Consider the following 23,313-nt stretch of genomic DNA (forward strand, 5'->3'; position numbering starts at 1 on the left):
GTCACAGTTTTTAAACCAGCGCAAAAACGAATTTTCAGGCTTGACCCGTTTAGTGTTTCTCCCAAATTTTTTTATTATTTGAGTCGAGGCGGAAACAGCACAAAGACCATAAAACTCTGCACTGGTACTCAAGATAATAACAATAATCCATATATACTTGTGTGGGACAGCAGAATCAAAATAAATCCAGGATGAAGTCTACAGTCTGCCATCAGCGTACATCACCGATACCATCACAGCATGACCCAGTCTCCTTCCTTTTTAGTCCAGTGGGACTGTGCAGACACAACCACATGGTCCTCATCGGACTGCCACAGACTGAGCCGTGCCGAGACAGTTCGGCTGTTATACACTCATCACACAGTCAGCATTCTTCAATAAATATGTCATCCCGACAATGTCAAGGTAAAAATCTGAAACATATCAATGTATATTCATCATATCTGAAGAGGGTGACGCTGACACCAGAGGAAATGTGTTGGTTATGTTTTGTCTGAAAGATGCAAACCCAAATCCAAACTTGAAGCACATCCATCACAGCTGAATCTGTCTTCTTACAGTATGTACAGTATGGACGTATGTGTGTGTCACAGAGGTTATGCTGGTATGTGCTTGCTGTACACTGTGTGTGTGAGTGTGTGCGGCCTATCGGTAGAGGTAATCAGCTTTTATGTTGGCAGCTATCTCTGCTTCCCACTTGTCTCCGTTATTGAGGAGCTTCTCCTTGTTGTAGAGCAGTTCTTCATGGGTTTCAGTGGAAAATTCAAAGTTAGGACCCTGAGGAACAATTGGGGAGGGAGGGAGGGAGAGAGGATGTTAGAGAGGAGTGAAATGAAAAATAAGAAAGAGGCCAGAGGCAAAGATGAGAATCGTCATATTTAAGAATCACAGTTAACCATCATCAGAACAGCCCCCCCACCCACCACTAACCACAGGGAGGAAACTAAGCTTTCTGAATCACCGAACAAGCAGCTGTGAACAAGTGTTTGATTAAGTGAAAATGGCAACATCTGCTGGGAAACCATTGGCAAAAGTGCAAAGTCAGTTGGTAAAATGTGACTGTTGCTAAACATGCTGAGGACCTGCAGAGACAACTAGTGTACTGTAACGCAGGAGCACACACACACACACACACACACACACACACACACCTCTACGATGGCATCCACAGGACACGCCTCCTGACAGAAGCCGCAGTAGATGCATTTGGTCATATCGATGTCGTAGCGAGTTGTCCTCCTGCTGCCGTCAGCACGAGTCTCTGCTTCAATGGTGATGGCCTGGACATAAACATTGTTGAGAGCTTTAACCCTATGCTTATTCAAAACGAACAAACATTTCATGTGTTATTCACACTACAGTGCTTTAAACATACGTATAGCTAAAATACTGTAAAGTAGTGGGGCAGAGATGATGCAAACAAGCCACACTTTAGTGGACATTGTTCTTCGTACCTGAGCGGGGCAGATGGCTTCACACAGCTTGCAGGCAATGCAGCGCTCCTCTCCTGAAGGGTACCTGATGTAACATCATTTCAAACACTTAGAGTTAGAGTTTGAACCTAATATTATTAACTGAACTGCTAAGCCACTTCTTTACAATTTGCTCCACATGTGGCTTTCGAGGTGCTTTCACGCAGTGAGCGGGCACTGCTGCCAATGTCACCCTTTACGTTGACCAGGGAGTAACAGGGGACTACTCCACTGCAGCTACTGAAGTTGGGTGGGTCACGCAGAGCAGCGGCATAAAGTCACTGCACAACACAAACAATGACACACAGACCCAAGTTCAATAACACGCTCGGCCATGCTCGGCCATGCTCAACACCGTGTCCTCTGGAGACACTTCTGTTGTCTTTTTTCTAGATATGAAGCATATTAATAACATATGTGTTTTGCACTGCATTTCCTCAATGTGTTGTCAAATTGATTGTTCTTTTTTTTTCTTAATTTGCTTGTGTTTTGTCTATTTTGCATTTGCCTTCGCCCTTCTCATCCACTGTAAGGCAGTACAGGCAGCAGCCTACTGTCCAAAACCACCTTTAAAGGCAAGTTCAAAATTCTGTAATTTAATTCATTTCCAGTGTTTGAACAAGATTTTTCATTACACTTTCACAAGTAGCTCATCATTAGATGAGTTCTAAACTCATACAAGTCATTCTCCCCCTGGTGGTGGAGTAAGTAAGAAACAGAGTTGACATTAGGCTATGGTGAAAACTGCTTCATTCAGCATGTTGCAAGAGCTCATCTGAAAATAGTGTTTAAAGTTGTTCTCAACAGCCACAAAAAATAACCCTTGTTTGAACACTTATTCACATTCTAACCTCTCAGTGATTAATTGTTTTAAATCCACTGACATCAAAACATGTCAAAAGTACAGTATATCACACACAATGCACGGATTGGTCACTGAGTGGTCTCCCTCACCTGCGCAGGGCATGTTCTCCTCTGAAGCGTGGTGACAGTGGGCCCTTCTCAAACGGGTAGTTGATGGTGGCGGGCTCTCTGAACAGGTAGCTCATTGTCATGCCCAGACCTGACATCACGACACAATCATTCAACGTGTGAATAAGAAAGAACGCTTCTCAAACTAACACATGCAGATCACGGACTAAGAGGATGAGGGAAAAACAGCAGCCAAGACACCCCCTAGTGGTGGAGACCCAGTTTGCCACATTTACTGTGTCAATGTAATAACCTCCTGATGGCCCTCATGAAGCATTTTTTAAACATAAACACTGCAAAAAACAGTGTAATCATCTGCAAATGGTAGGAAAAGAATTCTGGCATGGAAAGACAGAATAAAGTTGCATGTCAGCAGCAGCCTGTGTTTATTATATATATTTTATGTTCCATAAAAAAGTGGCATCAATGCAAACCATTTTCTCCTGTCTGCTGCACTCACTATTTCTGGTGCGACTACTCGTAAAAAGGAAAATGAATGTTAGATTAACTATATTACTATACTTACTAGATTAATTAGCTTTAATAAGCATATGAGTCCCTCTGTGACTGAGAACTATTCTTCCTTCCTGCTCTGAAAATCACACTCATTTTGGAGACCATAATTTTGGTGTGTCGCACATGTAAAACGCAGCCGTTCGCATTTGCGTGTGTTCAGTTCAGCTGACCTCTGAAGAGCTCTGTCCACAGCAGCGTCTGAGCAGATCGGTCTGTGATGGACTTCAGGTCTGTGGGGGCCTCCTGGGCATTCACATACTCTGCGCACACAAAAAAAGCGAGAGAGCACCGGGGTTAGTGAGTGCTGTGTGTATATTGAACATCTATGAATGTATATTGCAACAAATTAAATCTTGCAACTTTTCCATTCATTCTTCCTTATTAACATGCTTTATTTATACTTTACACACTTTGTACTGTAGGGCTGTCATGATACTTGAATTTCAAACTTGATATCATATCAAGGAAAAAAACTCTATATTAGAGAGGTTAGAACAATAACATCAATGACAACTCTATTTTTAAGTTCTCTGACGTAGTGCAAAACAGTAATGTAAGTTATATACATGACAAATATTTTAAGGTTATTAAATGATTCATGTTTTCTGTGCTTCTGGTGACTTTGGCACCATATTTCTGTTGCTGATCAAATAGAGTTTTTAAAGTAGGTTAACACTGTGTCTGTCTAGTTGCTGGTCGACTTTTCTCAGCTGCAATTTGCCATGGCCGCTACCTTAATGATAATCTGATAGACGGTTTATGTGTCTACCGGCTAATCCCTAATAGTTGAACGGCTAAAGTTAACGCGTGTGCCAGCCAGGTTAGCATTTATGATAACTGATTAATACTTCAGTGTTATTGAAACGGGATCTTTACCGGCCTCTCGAAATTTCTCACCTGGCTGTCAGTCTTTAAGATGCTTCGTCAAGTGTGTTATGCTATTTGCTATTTGTCACCATCACTCTGTACCATCATTTACAAAAAGGTTTACTGACACTTTCCTGATCTAATCTTTTTGGATGTCAGACTACAACATTTTTGTCTTGTAGACTCTCACTGCTAGGTGTGTGCAGGAAGTAGGGCACCAGAACATTTTATAGAAAAAAAGCTAACTTTTTCAGTAAAAATCTCCACAGTCAGCTCAGTACACTCTGTTGCAGAGACAAAGACACCTAAATGTGCCCCACTGACCAGCAGTCATCAGTCTTGACAGTATTGACCCATAAGGGCTTGGAGAAAATCAGAGAGTCCAAAACAGAAAAAGCTCTCAAAATTACCATATCCCACCACACAGTTTTATATAAGACCATTCCACATAAGAGGTGCAGCATGACCTCATATTCTCACATATGGATGAGCCCAACAGGACATCTTCAAATGCCTTGCTCCATCCACAGCCCAAAGATGTTCAATTTATAGTCACAGTCAACTGCTTGAAAATTCTCTATGACAGAAACAAGTTTATCAGGACTTAAAAAATAAAAACAATCACCAGGAAAAGAACCATAATGAGAAAAAAGCTAATAATAAAGAAAATGAGTATGTATTGGTCAACACTAAACATACCCACAAGCTTCCAGGCTTTTGAGCATAATACTGGGAATCCTATTTAACGTCATATTGTATAGTCACTCAGAGTGCAAGCCTTTCCTCCTGTATGCCAGTGTTTTGTCCTCGGTCGAAGTCATAAGCCAACCTACTCTGCCTCTGATTGGCTAGAAATCAATGAATTCTTTGACTGGGTTGGTAAGGTTCGGCAACGACAACGATGTAGCACGATGAGCTGTGTTTGTGTGTTAAAGTGGTACTTACTGAATCCTTCCCTTTGTGCGGACACACTGAAGGATCTCACTAGATTCTGGCTGGTCACCAAAGTGCCTAAAAGGTAAAAACAAATCAAATTGTCAATTTTCTTAAAGAATGCTATAGTGAGAAAAGCCATTCACAGTAGCGTAACACATTCCACTAGAATTAAGGACACTACACTGGTAACTGATATGTACTTCATGACATCTTATTATGATGGAATTATAATAACATGTTATGAAGTACATAACATGTTATTATGATGGAATATTGACAATGTGCTTAGAGCTGGCAGATGTAATTGAAATTACTGATGCACCAATGTGATCTGACATTTTAAAACTTTTGTTGTGTCATTTTCAAGTGATCTATTTTTACTCACTGTTCCACCTACTGCTATGCAGGAACTTGCTGGACACTAGCACCACAGTAAGCACAGTGATGGGTATCTGAACACTGAAATCTTGAAAGCCTTTTATCAGACCAGACGAGTGTCACCCAGCACATACTATAAAGCCCTCCTGCCACATTCACACGGTAAAAACTATGAATGAAATCAGAGTGTGGTGTATTCGTGCAGTAACTAGGCAGGCTCACAAAAATATTCCACTTTACATGGTTATTTGTAAAATTTTAATCATGATTCAATTATGCCTAGTTTGACTGACACAATTTCTGGACCGGGTTTCTGTTCTGAAACTAATAATAATTTTGCAAGTGAATACTGTTACATTTTTGTTCGTATAACAAAGAAACCTTACCTGGCCTGGACACGGAGTAAATTAAACGCAACGTTGCAGCCATCACGTCTTCCAAGCTGAAACCAGACACAATAACAATGACAGACAGGTTAAAAGCAGCGACCGCATCAATGCCTTACTGTACCCGCTGCACACCGACACAGATACACATGAACTGTTGTGCACGATGGTAACGTTAAAATAATCTCACTTTATGTTGCAAAGTCATAGACGTAGCAAACTTTGATGCGACCTCTTAAATTAACCGCTGATTTGAGTTCTTGACCTAAGCTGACCCTGCTGTAACGCTACTTCAGTAGTACGGCATGACTTAAGTTAGCTAGCCAACACTAGCTTACAAAGGGCGTACACACAAACACAAAATAATCTTTCGGCCACTCGACGTCGCAACACATCACTATATACTGTGCACAGTAAATTGGAGCTCGGTGTAATTTATTAAAAGCAAAAACTTACTGCTATACTGATAAGTAGCTAGGTTAGCATACATAATGTTAAGCGACTGTCAAGGACTTTTGAACAAAGGTCGCTTGAAGTGATTTAAGGGTCATACTAATTCTTTCAAGATGCGATGTGAATGAAAATTGATTAAATGCTTGATCTTAGCGTAAAATAACAGTGTAAGTAATAAGATTCATGAATTTAAATGCTTTCAAACTCACCGGAATGTCGCTATTTGGCCTCCTAAACCAGAACAGCGGACAGTTTGCAGAACGGACCCTGCGTGTACAGGAAGTTGCACAACGTCACGAACGTCATGAACGTCTGTCCGACGTGCCATGGATTTTGAGATGGCGGGTTCTAAAACCACTGCAAACATCACCACTAATACCACAATTATTAATGTAATTGGAAGTTCTAAGCACAATTACACATATAATAGGCTTTACTGTTCAGATGCTACGAATCAATCTGTATTTCTGCCTCTTTACCTCTTCACTCTGTCAGAATAGGGCAGTGCTTCTCAAATAGTGGGGCGCGCCCCCCTGGGGGGGCGCGGTGCGATGCCAGGGGGGGCGCGTGTGACCCTGGGGAACATGCTTTTTTTGCCGTACTAGAATAAAGTGTAATTGCACATCCACTACAGTAGTTGGCAGTGGCGCTCTCATTGTCAGAGTGTGCGCAGGGAGTATTAGCTCTATGGTGTAGCGGCTTTTTTGCACCGAGCAGGCGATATGAAGTGCAGTAAACGAACCCTTAAGAGACAACATGAAGAAATGTTTAACAGGGATGAAAAGAAAGGCGGAGAGAGATGAAGATAAGCAGACAAAAGTAACTCACCCGAAAGCTAAGACGAGGAAATATGACGAAGCATATGTAGCGCTTGGCTTCACTGTGACTACAGTGGGAGACGAAAGACCGGTGTGTTTACTGTGTCTAAACATGCTGGCAGCGGACAGCATGAAGCCAAATAAATTAAGGCCCCACTTGAAGACATTACATAAGCCGCTGGAGTTTTTTCAGCGAAAACGTGCCGAATATTGCCAACAATCATCCCGCTTTGTGAATGCTACTTCAGTAAACCAGCGAGCACTGTTAGCGTCATAGTATTACATATTATTAAATATTATTACATATTATTACTACTGTTATTTATAGTCGCGGGGGGGGGGGGGGCGCGAATTGTTTTCTTCTTGCTGGGGGGGGGGCGCAACAGAAAATAATTGAGAAGCACTGGAATAGGGTAACATACACTATGTGGACAGAAATATTGGGACAGACCTCTTTATCATTGAATTCAGGTGTGTATGGGGCTGTTTCTCAGGGGTTGGCCCCTTACTTCCAGTGGAGGGAAATTTTAATGCTTCGGTGTATCAAGACATTGTGGACAATGCTATGTTTCCAACTTTGTGGCAGCAGTTTGGGGAAGGACCTTTTCTATTCCAGCCTTACTGTGCCCCAGTGCATAACACAAATGCATGGTTGCAAAGCAAAGACATGATTGGATGAGTATGGTGTGGAAGAACCTGACAGGCCTACACAGAGCCCTGACCTCAGTGCCACTGAACCTTTGGGATGAACTTTAATGGAGACTGCGAGCCAGGCCTTTTCTTCCAACATCAGTGTCTGACCTCACTAATGCTCTACTACATGAATGGACAAAAATTCCCACAGAAACACTTCAAGATCTTGTGGAAAGCCTTCACAGAAGAGTGGAGGCTGTTATAGGTGCAAAGGGGATACCAACTATATGAATGTCTGTGTATTTAGAATGCAATGTAATGGTTATGTGTCCCAATACCTTTGTCCATATAGTGTAGCTTCCTGTGTCAGACTCTGTGGGTTAACTTACGTATCTGAGGGTTTATTATTGAAGTTTGGATGTAGCACCAGTAGCAGTATACAAGTACTGGTAATTCTAATATTGCCCTACCTTTGTTTAGTTACACAGTTGTCACAGTTGGTTTAAAAGGGAAATAACTCCACATTCCTGCTATAGTTTATAAATGTTATTTGACATATTTTTGCATTTCATTTGTAGGGGCTACTTGTTTTACTTATTGTTGACATTATCATCACCTATTAGTTCCCAGTAGTAGAAGCTGAATTACAAGCACACACAATGTGCAACAGAGCCATACTAGTTGAGTTAAATGGAGCATGTGAATTTTAATTGAAAAAGGTTTTGATGACACTTCCATCTGAGCTCTTGTCTACAAACGCCTAGTAACCACTGTTGAAGGCTGTGGACTGACGGATCACTGTAAAAGTAAGTGAACCCTTTTCTCCATCACATATTAAATACAGTCAGATTGATGTTGAGATTTAATCTGCTCTTTCCCTGTGCATGAGTAAAGTGTCTTTGCCTATGAAAACATCGGTGAGATAAGGAAAATGGTTGGATATCATTAGACAATGACCATGTCACCGTTTACATTCAGTTGCTGGTAGAACACTGCGTCAGTGTCAACTACTGTATGAATATGCAGTAGGTGTACATAGGGAAAACGGAAGATTCACAGACAGACATCCTGTTGTAAATTTACACATTTGTTATCTTCATTTTTCCTATATCTTCAGTATTCATTATGTTTCATATTTTCATAAGAGTTTAACCAACAGGTTACTATCCATTCAGCCTATGACTTCGGGCGAGAGGCGGGGGTACACCCTGGACTGGTCACCAGTCAGTCACTGAGCCGACACACAAAGACAGACACTCACATCTAGGGGCAATGTAGAGTAGCCAGTTAAGCTAATGTGCGTGTGTTTGCGCTTGTGGGAGGAAACCGGACTGGGATTCGAAACTGGAACCCTCTTGCTGTGAGGCGACAGTGCTAACCACCACCACCGTGCTGCTTCCAACAGATTTTAAACTGCATATCTTTTAGATGTGACTCAAATGTGACCTTTTGTGCTTTGCACATGTTCATGCAGCAATTTTATTTATGTATTTCAATTGTCAGTTATTTTGTATCAGTACCCTTAATACCCACCTGTTATTTTCTGTTTTTTCTTTCCCGTCATTTAGTTCATGCAATCTTACTGAAATTTTAAAGACGCCTTCTTTCATTTGACCTTTTTAAAATTTGTTTTAATTTATATGACAATATGAGAATGGAGGACATGAAATCATACACAGCAGACAAAACTACTGTAATTCAAACATCCAGTTCAGATTATAGAAGATTACAGGCATATTACCACTACGATTGCAACGCTACATTTCCCACAAGTTACAGTTTCACTTCCTTGGGTGGTTACTTGTTTTTATTAGTGCAAATGGCAATTAATTTCAACACCTGGCACCACAGAACCTGACAGATGCATTGGCATTAAACAGCTCCAGTCTGGTGGACTTGAGTCCCCGACACTCTTTGCAGGTTGTTACTTTCTAATAAACTTTGCTATGTTCTGTATACCTTATTTTCCAGTGAGTGAATGGTTTAATGGAACTGTGTTCTTGGAACGTACTTGGCCAGAGGCAGAGAAGTGGTTGCTGGTGGCTGTGCTGGGCCTGGAGATGGCCATGGGAGTTGTGGGAAATGCTCTTGTTCTGCTGGTCAAATTCAAGGTGAAGTTGTTCCTTATGTTGGTGTGAAATGTTATTCATGAACATAATGGCTATGAATGAAATTATGTTGATGTTTTTGGGGCAACACTCATTGTTGTGCGAGCTCAACATACAATATGTTCACCTTGCCTCTTCTGTCTTTTAATTTCAGTGCAGAGGTCAGTTCTGCTGTCGTTACTGGCTCCCTTTCATCAGTCTCACCTTGTCAGATTTCGGTACAACTTTAAATGTCAATGTTGTGATTTAATTCCTTGGTGCCATCTCTCAGTGCACATCAGCATTTCATTTGATTCCTGTATTGCATCAGTTTCTTCCAATTCTGATTGATGTGCAGTCTCAGAGCATGAAATCACAGTTTGTGATAATGAACCACTGTATTGTGAAGGCTGCTCCCTCCTCATCATTTCTGGCTCCCTTTTGGCCATGCTGACAGGAGGTCAGAGGTCACCGTGGTGTGAGGTTGTCAGCCTGCTGAAGTTTGCCTTCATCACCTCCTCAATTGGGAGCATAGGTACCACACGGCTCCATGCACACTCACAGAGACCGCTTCATCAGTGAAAGCCATGCCTTAATTCTGAATTTAGATATTCTAAAGTTTATTTAAGCTTCTTTTTTTTTTGTTTCTAATTTATATCTCTAATAAACAAATCTTGGCTCATTAGTCACCATATTGAATGTGCAATGTACAATCACATCTGTGTAGATTAAAGGCTACACTGCAGTTAGTGACAATTTAAAGTGTGTTATTATAAAGATTGTTAGAATTTAGTTTATTTTAGATTTGAAACCACATTATGTTGCATCTTTGCAGCTGACTGATACACATGCTAAAATTCCTGTTCATGTTGCACTCCACTGTGCTGAGACTCTGTCTTGTGTCTCTGCAGAGAATCCAACGTCGATTCTCTAATGTTTTGCAGCAATTAAATAAACTTACATTCCAGGTGACTGTATAGGGGAGTGATTCCCAAAGTACCTCTTTGGAAGTACATGTCTCAGGTACTTCTATATTTACCACTGGATGCTTGGAAATATAGCTTTAATCCAGGTTCATGGTCTTGTTTGTGAGATCTAACTGCTCTATCTTGATTTAGACTTCAACCTTAACAGAGCAACAAGTCTCAGGGAGTGGACTTATGGACAATACACACATGTGTAAGATGAGTTAGTGCCAATTGATGTCAATGGTTCACTTGCACCCAGGAGATTGGAGATTTAAAGGGAACAACAAAGCATAGGAAACAGACAAGCTGCCACCTCACAAAGGCCAGGGAACACTGTGCTCTTGTTGAAGCCAGTCTTTGTTAATACATCTGTTAACGGCAGCCTCTGATGCAGCTACTATGCATGATAACCACTGTTACATCAGTACTACAGCCACAGCCTCAGTAACACTGTGTTAGTAGGCAACAGTCCCACGATTCCTTTCATGTTTCATTTCCATTTTTTGTCTCTCACAGCTATCCTCTGTGTTCAGCGTCTGATTGGCATAGTCACCACAGGAAGTGCTCCCTTTGCTGTCATGGTGACAGCATGCTTGGTGTCTTGGGTGACAGGAGTGGTGTTCGGGAGTGTCCCTGTAGTCTACGCCTGGATCAAGTATGTCAGTGCTTTCAGTTAGTGCTCCATGGTCTCCATGTTGTTTCCCCTCCAGTGTCCATCTCCACCATGTTTCCTTTCTATTTCAGGTATGACCCTGCAGAGATGCTGTGTGCTGTCTTCTGGGAGAGCAGCTACTCAGACATGTTGGTCTACATTCTCTGTGCTTTCTCCATCTGCATCTTCCTCCCCTTCCTCCTCATCTTCTTCTGCTCTTTGCTCAGTGCCTGTGGCTGCCGCTCAAGCTGCATCAGGTAAACCACAAGGGAACAGATAATCTCATGGGACACGCCTCAAGCTGGAAACTGATCAGACGATGTTTTAGCCATTTCAAAATACCATAGTATTGTTTAAATTAAATTATAATGAACTTTAATTCAAGATTCAAGATTCAAGAGTCTTTATTGTCATTATGCATAGCATAGTATAGCAAGCATAGTAAAATTTAAAAAAAAAAAAAAATTTTGCAGATTCCAACATTTTTGGAAATTGTCTTGTTTTGCATGTTATGCAGAATCAAAAGAAAAGCTTGACATCAGTTTCATATTCTAGATAATTCGGGACGTGTTTAGCTTAGCTTAGCACAAACAGTGGAGGCAGGGGAAACTGCTCACCCATTAAAATAAAAATCAAAAACAATCTGGGTTAATGGATGGACACAAATGAGGCATATCTCTGTGTGTCATGTGTTATACTTAAAACACAACGTAGAAATGAGCAGAAACCGTCATTTCAGGAGAACAGTGTGGTTTTTACTGTAATGATTTGATTTAGGTTTTCCATAGCTCTCCTTTACAAAAGGATGTTCCACTTGACTGGAATAGTTGACACACAATTGGTCCATGTTGTGCAAAAAAAAAAAGAAGTCGAATGATGTGCAAAATGTCTCTTTTTATGTGAACGCACACAGGCTGAGCAGAAGACACGCTCATAATACTCATTATCTCATCCAAAGCAAGTGTGGCTATGTTGACTTTGTTTTGTAGTCTGTCCTGAGCTTGGGTCTTTGGAGTTTGTGGAATTAGTTTACTAAAAGACTTCTAGCCCCTGACACCATGAATAATCCACCCAACACAATTCCCCTCCCCTTGAGCGAACATAACTTACTACTAATATAGCAATGTTTGTATCATATATATTGAAATAGCCACAGTATAACACTATGCTATAATAACCAGTGTCCAGGGTAAGAAAGTAATTGTCTGTGCATGGCAACAAAGCCATTGTTACTTAGCCTTCTCTCTCTGTCCTGTTTGTCTCAGTGATGATGAAGCAGATCTGTCTGCAGTCACTCCCCTGCTGGTGGCCTCCTACATGCTCTGCTACACTCCCTTTGTTGTGTCTGAGGTGACACATGCACTTAGTTACTCACTACTTGCATCCCTCAAGCAACATAAGAGCCATTGTATCTGCATGCACACAGAAGTAAAAGCCACAGACTGGACACTGATTTTGTTTATTTCTCTCCACTGACAAATCAGCTGATCCTATTGGGCAGACTGGACCTGTCACCAGCACCTGATTGGTTAAGGACATTGTCATCAGTGATGTCCTACCTGGACTGTGGTCTGAACCCCCTTATCTACTGCTCCCATCAGGACTTCCGGGAAGCTGGCCTGGCCCTGCTGTGGACCAACAGGAAACCATCATCAGAGCCTGTCCTCACTGCTATCACTAAACGTGACCCATGAACATGTGAGGGGTTCCATATTTATTCATCAGACATTTCAACATGATCACTTCGAGTTCATACTTGTGTACGTAGCCCAAATGTAACCTTTTACAGTCAGTCCAAGACCAGTACAGTTTAGTAAGCTACTCATGGTGCAGATTACAAGAGATTTTATTCCCTGCTGTTCATGCCAAATGCACATTTTCCACTTGCTATCTATTGTATTGTAGATTTATTGTATTTTGTATCTGTTTATATCTGATAGGAGGCTGACATCTGACATGACTGACATTGGGAGTGATTTGGGGTTCAGCATCTTGCCCAAGGACTCTATGACATGCTGGAGCTGGGGATTGAACCATCGACTCTCTACCTCCTGAGCCTCAGCTACTGCAGCAAAATTTGTGTTTAAGTTCACCCTTACAATTGCAGCCTATGTAACATTCATGTTTGGCCTGTTTATAAATGAATCACACGAAACAGCATTATGCATTAAATATTACGTGAAATTTGTCTGCATGTTTTACATTTCACATAAAAAACTGAAAGGTGCTTCACACCTGGGAAACATGTGAAGGTGTCATGATGAACTAGTAATCCTCTTGAAACCATGGACACACTCACAAGCAAACGCAAAGACAGGTAGCCTATACAAAGCAACTTACACAACACACACCCACAAACAGCAGAGTGACAGTCGACACTATGATTTGTCCTTCAGGTGACCTCTGAAGATTTGAGATGTGACACTTTTTTTTTCCTCCAGGTGCAGCTGATGAAAAGAACGAGTGGACTGTCGCCTTCCTTAATACAGGAAGAGATAATAATGTGACAACACAGAGATTAAAGCAAGATTCGAACAAACAAGTAAAAATCTGTGAATTTAGTCCAGTTAAAGTAAAGCGACATGTCAAATACCTCAGCTGTACAAACTCATATGGTACAGCCAAATTTGATCAAACCCACACAGGTTTATTCTTATGTTTAAACACATTGATTTAGGACCCCGGGGCAGAATGCACACACACTCAGAAGTAAAAATTCGACAGGTGTTTATTTGCAACAGAGTCTCTGGCTGAAGAGGCACAGTTGTCCATACAGAATGCAGAGTTGTTAACTAGTTGAACTGGTGAATTCAGGACTGAATGGAGGTTAGAGAGTTCAGGGAGTTTCCAGGAACACAGAGCCAGTAGTGGGCTGGCAGAAGAGCTGGTTGGTGACTGAACCCAGTCTGACAGTGTTGGAGGTAAGCATGGCTCAAGAAGTGCAGAAGAGGTGAGACTGGACCTAAGCACACAGAGAGGAGAGTCAGATGGCATCCAAAGCATCTGAGCAAAAACTGACAGATGGGCTAAGTGAACATACCAGGTAGGAGTGGATGAATGAACCAGTCTTTAAGCAGTCTGGAAGAGGGTGGGGATGATGAGGAGAATGAGGAACAGCTGTGCAGCAAAACTGGTGGGAAATCCTATCAGTAAACCCCGCTCAGCTCTGGACAACTTGCACATAAACACAGACACACAGAGACAGGGGGAAACAGACAAACAGGGACCAAACACGAGGCAGGGAAAAGAGAAAAGAGAACAAAAGGACAACAAGGGAGAAATAACCCTAAACCCTAATATTTTTTAATTTGAAGATCAAACAAGGTCAGGTCATTTCCCAAGATGTCAAATTAGTCACCATCAAACATCACAATCACAACACAGTGTCCTATAAAATGCCTGCTGGGATCCTCTCATTGCATCACATCACACCACATCTGCACTGTGTGTCACACCAAGGTTTCACTAAAGTATCAACAAACAAAAGTACACCTATTTAAGGGGTTGTATTTCAGTGGTTGGACCTGCTGTTACAGCTGCAAAGCTGTCCGTGTGTTTACAACATGATGCCATTAAAATTCCTGTTGGTGTAATGTCCCAACACTACTGTCTATATAATATACAAGATATAAAGAATATAAGAAACAGCAACAGCAAATGATATCATGTGTTGAAAACAGCACATTCGTCAGCTAAAAGTAAATTTTAACAGCAAAGCTGATCTTGCCGTGGCTTAAAACATTAGCAAGTTAGTGAAAAACGATTTTAGTTCACAAGCTTACTATTCCTTCATTTCTGCCCACATGGGTACAACTCAAAGTGTATGGAATCACTTGAAATACAGACAGCTTCACCTGCTGATGAACAGCATTTCTTCTGTCTTGGCGCTGGCCTGTTTGCAGCTTCAGAGAGCAGCAGACCTAAGCTAAGAACAGTGCGCATGCGTCGATACGTGTGCAGCCTGTTACAGACGCTCCCGATCTTTCTCACTGTTTTTCTACTATTTTATTATTATTCGTGACTCCTTTACTTTCTTTTTTACTCTGGACTACACTGTCTTCTATCTACCACACACCAGGAAGTTGTGGGTCTTTTTGGTGTTTTTGTTCGTCGCTGAACTACACTTTTCGGAGCGGCGATGCAACTCCTCGCTTCCCGCATTGTTTACACTCGGGATCAGCTGATGGACCTGAAGCCGGCCACCGCTCCAGGGAAAACACCGAGAGAAATCCCTGCTGAATGCTGGATTAAAACTCACAGGGGATGCAGGGGAAATAAAAAGTTACGGAGGAAGAGGGAAGCTTTGAAACAGCGGAGGCTTATGACTAGAAAGTTTAAGCCGTGTCTCCCCTCTATCGTCATGGGAAATGTGAGGTCACTCGGGAATAAGATGGACGAACTGACGGCACTGTCGCAGAGTCAGAGGGAATACCGGGAGTGCAGTTTGATGTGCTTTATAGAGACATGGCTGCACCAGGACATACCCGACGACAATGTGACAGTAACGGGCTTCCATACGGTCCGTGCGGACAGAGACTGCGCTACCAGCGGTAAGCACAAAGGGGGACTGGTGGTGTGGGGTCCCCCGCACCCCCCTTTTATTGTACTAACCCTGGCTTCGTCACTGTTACTGTCTGTTTGCTCCTATAGATTCATAACACTGTATACATTATGCCACATTTTATGCGCAAAATAGTAAGAGAGAACGTATGTGTCTTCCCACAGCATAGCCTTGTCAAATATATAGGTCACATTGCAAATAACCTGTTTTCATCACTCCAGATCAGTCAGTTTTGGCAATGTGCATGGATGTTGAATGACAAGAGAAAAATAAATGACACAATAAGAGCGCATATGCGCATATAAATATTTTTTCCTTTATATTATTATTCTGGTATATGTGTAACAAAACATCATGCTGTGTTAATGAATAGGTGATGACTGCATGACAGTCTGTCACAGGGAGACATGAATACACGTGTGTTTGAGTTTGTGCTTAAAATATTAATTATCCAAATGACTTAAAGCTATGCATTTCATTCTAGGTGCATGAAGTTTCTGTCAACAATTCAACAACAGGTATGTATTTCACTTACAATATACAGTACACAGTATACTATTATGTTACATTTCACATACAGTATGTGCAAGGGTTTGTTCACTGTTTTGCAATACCATGTTGATAACTTCATAACTTATAAAAAACAACCTTTGCTGGTTAAGCAAATTTGCTACACTTTAGATCATCAGTGATGGTCAAAACCTGAAGTTCCAACCTGAAGTTGAAATGAAAGCAGCATAAAATATAGAAAACGCTTTTCATAGATACAATTAAGAAGAAGAATAAGAAGAATCAGCTTTATTGACAGTATATATATATTTACATACACACACTGAATTCGTCTTCTTGACCCATCCTTAGTTGAACACACACATGCAACACCCAGCAAATTACATGCAGTGAAACACACACAGGAGCAGTGGGCAGCATGGGGGGGTTAAGTGCCTTGAAAAAGGCTGTGCGGTGTGGCAGCTGGCGGACTCTCTGCCTCCTCCCACCGGCCCCCCCGGGCTCTGGCTGCTGGGAAACTTCCACGGTCAAAAAAAAAAAAACCCAGTTTGGCCCCGCCACCAGGAAGAATTAAATTATGATGAGACTTGATTTGGACATATCTTTTTGTGAACTTTCATAAATGGCAGACAAGAACTATTTAAATGTGTATGACTGAAAAAGAACCAACATTAAAATCAAAGGTCCTCAGTTTTACTAATGAAGTAGTTTACTATTTATGCAGTTATCCTGTGTACAAGTTAATAGGACTTTCCTTTCTCACTAGTTTAGGTTTATGCCTATGGGATGGCAGTGTAAGATCTGCAAGTCTTCTACAAAAGGGAACCTACTAAAACATTACAGACTACAGCATGCAACATTTAGTCGTGGGCAATCTCAGCCATGTCTCTATGGTAGTTGCCCTTGCACATTCAAAACGCAGAGTGCGCTTCACACACATTTGTCCAGGTACCATGCAGCTGAGGACAGTCTGCAGCCAAATATCACCTCCACTTTTAAGTGTTTAGTTTGTGATTCTAGTTGTTCTGCTGAGAATGACTTCTTCCAACATATTGGAAATCATCTGAAAGGCCATGAAACTGTCTTTTGTGAAACATTTACAATACATTTCTGAAACACAAAAGTATAAGACATCAACAATATTCTTTGACACAGATTTTAACACAGATTAAAATTTGCTCTATATGTGTTCTACATGTGGTACTCTCCTCTTACCAGTGTATCTTCTGTATAAATGTAAACATCTGACTATTTTCCAGCTGCTTACATGTCAACAGTTTGCAAAATAGCCAATTTTTGCAATCTTTGTTAAGTTACATTTTTAGAATTATATCGCTACTGTAAATTTGAATGTACAACCAGCAATGTATGTTATCAGAAAATGTAGCATCTAGTTTGTGCAAAGGTGACAAAACTCACCTCTCTGCTCACCATAAGTTCAATGATAGTCATATTTCCTTTTCCAGGACCGGTGACTTCCTGAAGTTCTAGTTGGTCCTCTGGAAACCTCAGTTACCACAAGGAGTGTTTCATAAGACTGGTGGTCAATGCCAGTGGTCAGTGTTTACCTCCTGGTATTAAAAACTGCACAATGACTTTGAGTAATATTAATTTGTGTTATTTCAGGCACCTAGCAATCCCGCCATCAATATAGCCAGAGATGTTGTCATCCGGTGTTTGAAGTTGTACCTTGGGGAATATGCTGAGCACCTCTTTAAAGAATATGATGTAAGTTAAAATATATATTAAAATATACAGAAGTGATCTCTCTCTCTCTCTCTCTCTCTCTCTCTCTCTCTCTCTTTTATCTCTGTTTATTTAGGACCTTCTCCTATAGCTGTATAGTCTGAAATACACAATGTTCTTGTTATTTTAGGATGCAGATGAGGACAGTGTTGACAGGACCTTGCTGTACAAGGGATGAAAATCTACAGCATCCAGACTAATCCGTCAGAGGGTAGAGAGGACATCGGAATTGTGATAGAAGGAACAAAGGTCCTGACTGGTCTGGGTAACTTTCCAAGGGCTTGTGCCATGCTCATGGGATTGACGTGTGCAGTGGATCTTGCCTATCCCAAGGAACTCAGGTACACTTCTGAAGCCTTTCAGAAACTTTTCCTCGAGCTGGATTGTTCAAAGCTTTCCCCAAAAGTGAACAGCCTCAAGAACAAACTGCTGGCTTAAAAAGGGACCCCTAAATACGTTGGAGTGCTCCGTAATTCTGTACTGCAGTTAAGTATTCAAGTCTTATTCAGAAAAAACACCTTATCCATACTCACTTGAAGCGTGTGATGTTATACTTTGGACTTATAATCGACACGACTCGAAGTAACTGTTTTTGTAGCTTGGTATGGACAGTGAGAGTTGCACTATGAAAACAGAGAGCTTCTTGATGGACTATGAACACTCAGCCACCAGCTTATGGATGCCAGTGACACAGTCCACTTTCATAGAGGCAAAACCGGACTCTTTTGTTTTTCATGATTCTTCTGGTTGTTCTTGTAACGCCACCTCACAGCTTCATTATGAAGGCGGAAAATATTCTGCTGAGTCTTTACCTGTGTTTTGTGCCACTGCTAGTTGTGAGCATAAGCTGTATATTTTGATCTGACGCAGAGGAGGCTACCTGTGTGAGTGGTCAACCTCAAATAGCAAGTGCCTTTGTTTTTTTTTTCCAGAATATTTGATCACTCTGCTTGCAGGCCCCAAACCTCCCTGCCTTTCTGGGAAAAATAGTTTTGAAATATGCACACACAGTTTTAACTGATGTAGTTGTTGATGTTTCACTTGTTGTGCGTTTTCTGTATGAATTGTTAAGTCACTGCCACATGGTTTACTTCGAAGCTTGAAGTTGCAGTACTGTAGTTAATTGCTGTTCAGGTGTTTGTTCAGAAAAATCCAATTAGTCATGTGAGGAGAGGGGCACCCCTTTTAGGACTTAATATTGGCACAGGGTTAGCTGCTGCTGTGATTCTGTTGTGTACATCAGGGATACATGTTTCATAGAGAAGCTGGAATTTGCACAAATAAATGATTTGAGTTCCACTGTAGTAGTGAAGAACTAAACCAAATGAAGGACCTGACCTTTATCCCAGACTTGAGTCAGTGAGCATGGGATGTTTTTCTTTTAATTGTTTAGAAACATATTGACCTTAACGATTTGAGTTTATACAGAAAAAAATGTATTTATTTTTGTTTATGCAAAACACAAATAAATGTCTACTTACCTGCTGTTTTCCTGCCCTGCAGTAAATTCTTGTAACAAGAAAGCTTAATGGCAAATTAAGATACGTTTCGTCCAGGTAATTAGTAAATATAAATTAATTCCACCTAAATAGTTAGTAAATGTAGTAAATCACTTTTTTGCAGATATTTGGTAAATCTAACTTACTTTTGTTCAGATACCTAGTAAATAAAAAAAATTGCCATAATATTAGTAAATCCAAAATATTTCAGCTGATAATTTCATTATTTTGTACTTAAGTGTTTTGTTTAAATGAACTTAAATCAATAGATTTGTAGTACATAAAATCTATTCAATTATATTAAGGATCACTTTCTTGCCATAATTTTTTTTAAGCAGCCAATGGTCAAACTTTTTTGAGTGTGTGGAAGGTGGGACAGGGTGAAGAAGATGAGACCAGAACAGAAGGAACCCAGACGTGATGAACAGCTCCAGGATCAGAGAAGACATGAGTGAAGCGACATGGACATGGGTGACATGGAAGAACATGGTGCACTGATAATCTAAATGCTACAGTGGCTTCAATATGTTGCTAGTGATGTGAACAGTAACAAAGTTAACCAAAAGGAATAAAAATGGCTTTAATGATACTGTGCTTTTTCCATTCAGTATCTAGTTTATAGCCGTGTAAAGAAATGTGCTTATTTATCACAGAATTAATGGTAAGGGTATATCTGTGTGTATAACTAATGAAAGTTAGCCTCATGGAGTAAAATGACTTTTAAAGATATTATAATATATACAGTAATATTGTTGCCATGATTTTTGTCAGATTGAATGCAAGTTTGATTTGCTTTTGTTCTTCTGGGCTTTCAGGGAAACTCTACGATCTCAAGTGATAAGAAGGACCCCAGAGGAGCCACAGAATGAGAAACAAGATGAGGAAAAGCCCCAGGACACAACAAAGAAGAGGAAACAGGCCGGGGAAGAGCAACAAGATGAAGGAAGATGAATGGAAGAGCACAGTGAGACATAAAAGTAGTGTAAGTGTATTGTGTTGTTTTTATTTGTGGACAGTGTGACAAAGGAGAACCCGAGTGTTAAAATGTCTCTGTAGATGCAACATGTTTTGATTTGTGACAGTCAACAAATAGGAAGTGAGCATGAGTTTTTCCTTGTTTGAGGTGGCTATAAAGAAGGTTAAGTAAGGTAAGCATAGCATCTTACGCCACCCTCATGCTCCTGTAGGCAAACACCAGGGGTCCTATTGGGCTTTCATTTTATTAATGAGAATAGACTTAATAATTATCTCAAAACATTTCATCAGCTGGCATGTGAAAGCAACCGGTCCAAAGTCGTTTATCTCTTTGCAACGATAAGGACCGCAGTGTTGTTTTCCCTAAGGCATTAGGTACCCTCTGTAAATTCAGAGGGCTCTGAAATATGTGGTGTGTGATGTTACAAAGTTGGCTGTCACATGACCTTAGAATTCTCCCACTAACACCATTGTCTGATGAGAGGTTTCTTGTGACAGTCATCTATTGAAAACCATGTAACTCCATGTTTCAGTAACTGTAATTTCACGTCATGCACACTCATGACTGACTCTCAGCCTGAGTCTGACACACACATATACACGCACCTTTTTACATTATGGTGTCATGAAGATACATGACTTTTCTTCAGCTTTCAAGGAGCACTGTGGAGAGACTCATTATGTCCTACACTGAAGTAAAGCAGTGTAAGACACTCTCACCTGTCTCTTCTTAGTGGAAAGCCCTCTGCTCTAAAAACATGAAATCTGTGAGTAAAAACATTTAAGACTTACTCAATATGAACTGCCAACTTACGTAACCATTTAATGTAGCATTGATGGAAGAATCTATGCTTCATTAGTAAATAAATGTTTATCTCTGTGGCTTTGGCTGACGAGGTTTGACAGTGTTTACTGAAACTCTGCTTCATACAATTTTACACATTCACAACCATGTGAGTGGTCGGCTAATGTGTAGCTCATCTGGAACATTTTAGAAGTTCTCTGCTTTGTTCAAGGACATCGCAAGCTTAGTATCATAAAACATTTGTGCTTCTAGTCCTGCTCTCTGATTTTGTATTAATGATTATTGTCAGTGCTTCAGAACAATAGTCACTTCTCTTAGGGCTTAAAAGAGCTGCATGATTCCCTTACAGTTTCGTAACAAGGAAATAAAATTCAACATTGGAAAACATTTCAGTAAAATTAAAATCAGAAACACACTGAATTAAAAAATTCACAGTATTTATTATTTATCTTTTTTTTCCTAGAATGAACTGACTCAATTTCTTAACTGACTTGACTTCTGAATCGAGATGCAGTGAGTTGGTGGCAACTTCCGATGTGCAGATCTGTGAGGAGCATCCCAAACCCACCAGCACAGAAGAAGTGAATGGAAACAACAGCATCCCCTGTGCTGGTCGGGCCCGGGCGGCCCTCGTCGTCTGGACAGGTGTAGAGGGTGGGGTCAGGGGTTGCTGTATATAACAGAAATAGGACAGAATGTGAGAATTTTCTAACTACTCAACTACTTACTTTTACAATCACAGTTCCAAAATGATTGGGACAAAACAAAACAGAATGTGATCATTTGTTAATCCTTTTTGACATATATTCAGTTGAAAACAGCACAAAGGCAATACAACCGCACTACCCTCCAGATGGTCCTGCAGTAATCCCTGTCATCTGGTCCATATCTTTGTGCTTGTGGAAATCCAAGGCTTGCACTTCTCAGGTCAGCATCTGTGGAAACAAAAAAAAAAGAAAAAAACGGAAACTACAAAAACAAAACAACAAAAAAACAAAAAAACAACAAAAATTATTAAATTAATTGGAAAAATTGCAGGAGAATTTCACTGACATTTTTCTGCATTTTTTACTTACCTCTAAGCGTAACCATCAATACCTCAGGAATACAAAAGATCAAAACAGTGATGAAAATAAATAATCAATTTTCTAAGATTCACTGGAGACTTTCACTCTGGCGTGGCCTTGGGAGCTGGCGGACCCAGCCCTGGAACTGTGAGCTGCGGCCCCTCAGCTGGAACGTGGAACTCTGGCATGGCCTTGGGAGCTGGCGGACCCAGCCCTGGAACGTGGAACTCTGGTTTAGCTTTGGAAGCTGCTAGACCCAGCCCTGGAACTGTGAGCTGCGGCCCCTCAGCTGGAACGTGGGACTCTGCCGTTGCTTGGGAAGCTGCTGGACCCAGCCCTGGAACTGTGAGCTGCGGCCCCTCAGCTGGAATGTGGGACTCTGCCGTTGCTTGGGAAGCTGCTGGACCCAGCCCTGGAACTGTGAGCTGCGGTCCATCACCCGAAGCATGGAGCCCTGTCGTAGCGTGGGGTGCTGGCGGACCCAGCCCTGGAACAGTGGGCTGCGGTCCATCAGCCGAAGCATGGAGCCCTGGCGTAGCGTGGGGTGCTGGCGGACCCAGCCCTGGAACAGTGGGCTGCGGTCCATCAGCCGAAGCATGGAGCCCTGGCGTAGCGTGGGGTGCTGGCGGACCCAGCCCTGGAACTGTGGACTGCGGGCCCTCAGCTGGAACTTGGAACTCTGCCGTTGCTTGGGAAGCTGGCGGACCCAGCCCTGGAACTGTGAGCTGCGGCCCCTCAGCTGGAACGTGGGACTCTGGTGTAGCTTGGGAAGCTGGCGGACCCAGCCCTGGAACTGTGAGCTGCGGTCCATCACCCGAAGCATGGAGCCCTGGCGAAGCGTGGGGTGCTGGCGGACCCATACCTGGAGCTGCGGCCCCTCAGCTGGAACGTGGGACTCTGCCGTTGCTTGGGAAGCTGCTGGACCCAGCCCTGGAACTGTGAGCTGCGGTCCATCAGCCGAAGCATGGAGCCCTGGCGTAGCGTGGGGTGCTGGCGGACCCAGCCCTGGAAC

General features: G+C 41.7%; 2 protein-coding genes and 3 long non-coding RNA genes across 7 annotated transcripts; 3 read left to right on the forward strand and 2 right to left on the reverse strand.

The window, feature by feature from the left end:
* Positions 1-48: 48 nt before the first annotated feature.
* On the reverse strand, positions 49-6,323 carry ndufs8a (NADH:ubiquinone oxidoreductase core subunit S8a). The gene is made up of 8 exons (XM_046400930.1): positions 6,190-6,323; positions 5,528-5,583; positions 4,773-4,838; positions 3,131-3,220; positions 2,427-2,535; positions 1,455-1,518; positions 1,152-1,280; positions 49-777 (listed from the first exon to the last, which is right to left on the reverse strand). Exons 1-8 carry the CDS (start codon positions 6,306-6,308, stop codon positions 646-648), a joined length of 765 nt encoding a protein of 254 aa, XP_046256886.1. The 5' UTR covers positions 6,309-6,323; the 3' UTR covers positions 49-645.
* A 2,907-nt stretch (positions 6,324-9,230) lies between these two features.
* si:dkey-9i23.8 (galanin receptor type 1) lies at positions 9,231-13,322 on the forward strand. The gene is made up of 8 exons (XM_046400941.1): positions 9,231-9,542; positions 9,694-9,757; positions 9,928-10,053; positions 11,003-11,141; positions 11,231-11,395; positions 12,404-12,488; positions 12,623-12,836; positions 13,079-13,322. The coding sequence occupies exons 1-7, from the start codon at positions 9,378-9,380 to the stop codon at positions 12,830-12,832; spliced, it is 954 nt and encodes a 317-aa protein (XP_046256897.1). The 5' UTR covers positions 9,231-9,377; the 3' UTR covers positions 12,833-12,836; positions 13,079-13,322.
* Positions 13,322-15,107, reverse strand: LOC124065494. The gene is made up of 3 exons (XR_006844426.1): positions 14,921-15,107; positions 14,179-14,312; positions 13,322-14,100 (listed from the first exon to the last, which is right to left on the reverse strand). It is a non-coding gene; the product is annotated as an uncharacterized LOC124065494 (long non-coding RNA).
* A 530-nt stretch (positions 15,108-15,637) lies between these two features.
* LOC124065499 lies at positions 15,638-18,589 on the forward strand. 3 transcript variants are annotated; one of them, XR_006844436.1, is made up of 4 exons: positions 15,638-15,688; positions 16,184-16,217; positions 17,836-17,937; positions 18,086-18,589. It is a non-coding gene; the product is annotated as an uncharacterized LOC124065499 (long non-coding RNA). The 3 variants fall into 3 exon arrangements; XR_006844439.1 differs by having other exon boundaries at positions 15,673-15,688; positions 17,676-17,937; XR_006844438.1 differs by lacking the exon at positions 15,638-15,688 and having other exon boundaries at positions 15,710-16,217; positions 17,676-17,937.
* Positions 18,590-18,596: 7 nt separating this feature from the next.
* Positions 18,597-22,352, forward strand: LOC124065520. Its single transcript, XR_006844441.1, has 3 exons — positions 18,597-19,943; positions 20,270-20,436; positions 21,698-22,352. It is a non-coding gene; the product is annotated as an uncharacterized LOC124065520 (long non-coding RNA).
* The last annotated feature ends 961 nt before the right edge of the window (positions 22,353-23,313 follow it).

Source organism: Scatophagus argus, chromosome 2 (genome assembly GCF_020382885.2).
Source record: "Scatophagus argus isolate fScaArg1 chromosome 2, fScaArg1.pri, whole genome shotgun sequence".
Taxonomy (NCBI): domain Eukaryota; kingdom Metazoa; phylum Chordata; class Actinopteri; family Scatophagidae; genus Scatophagus; species Scatophagus argus.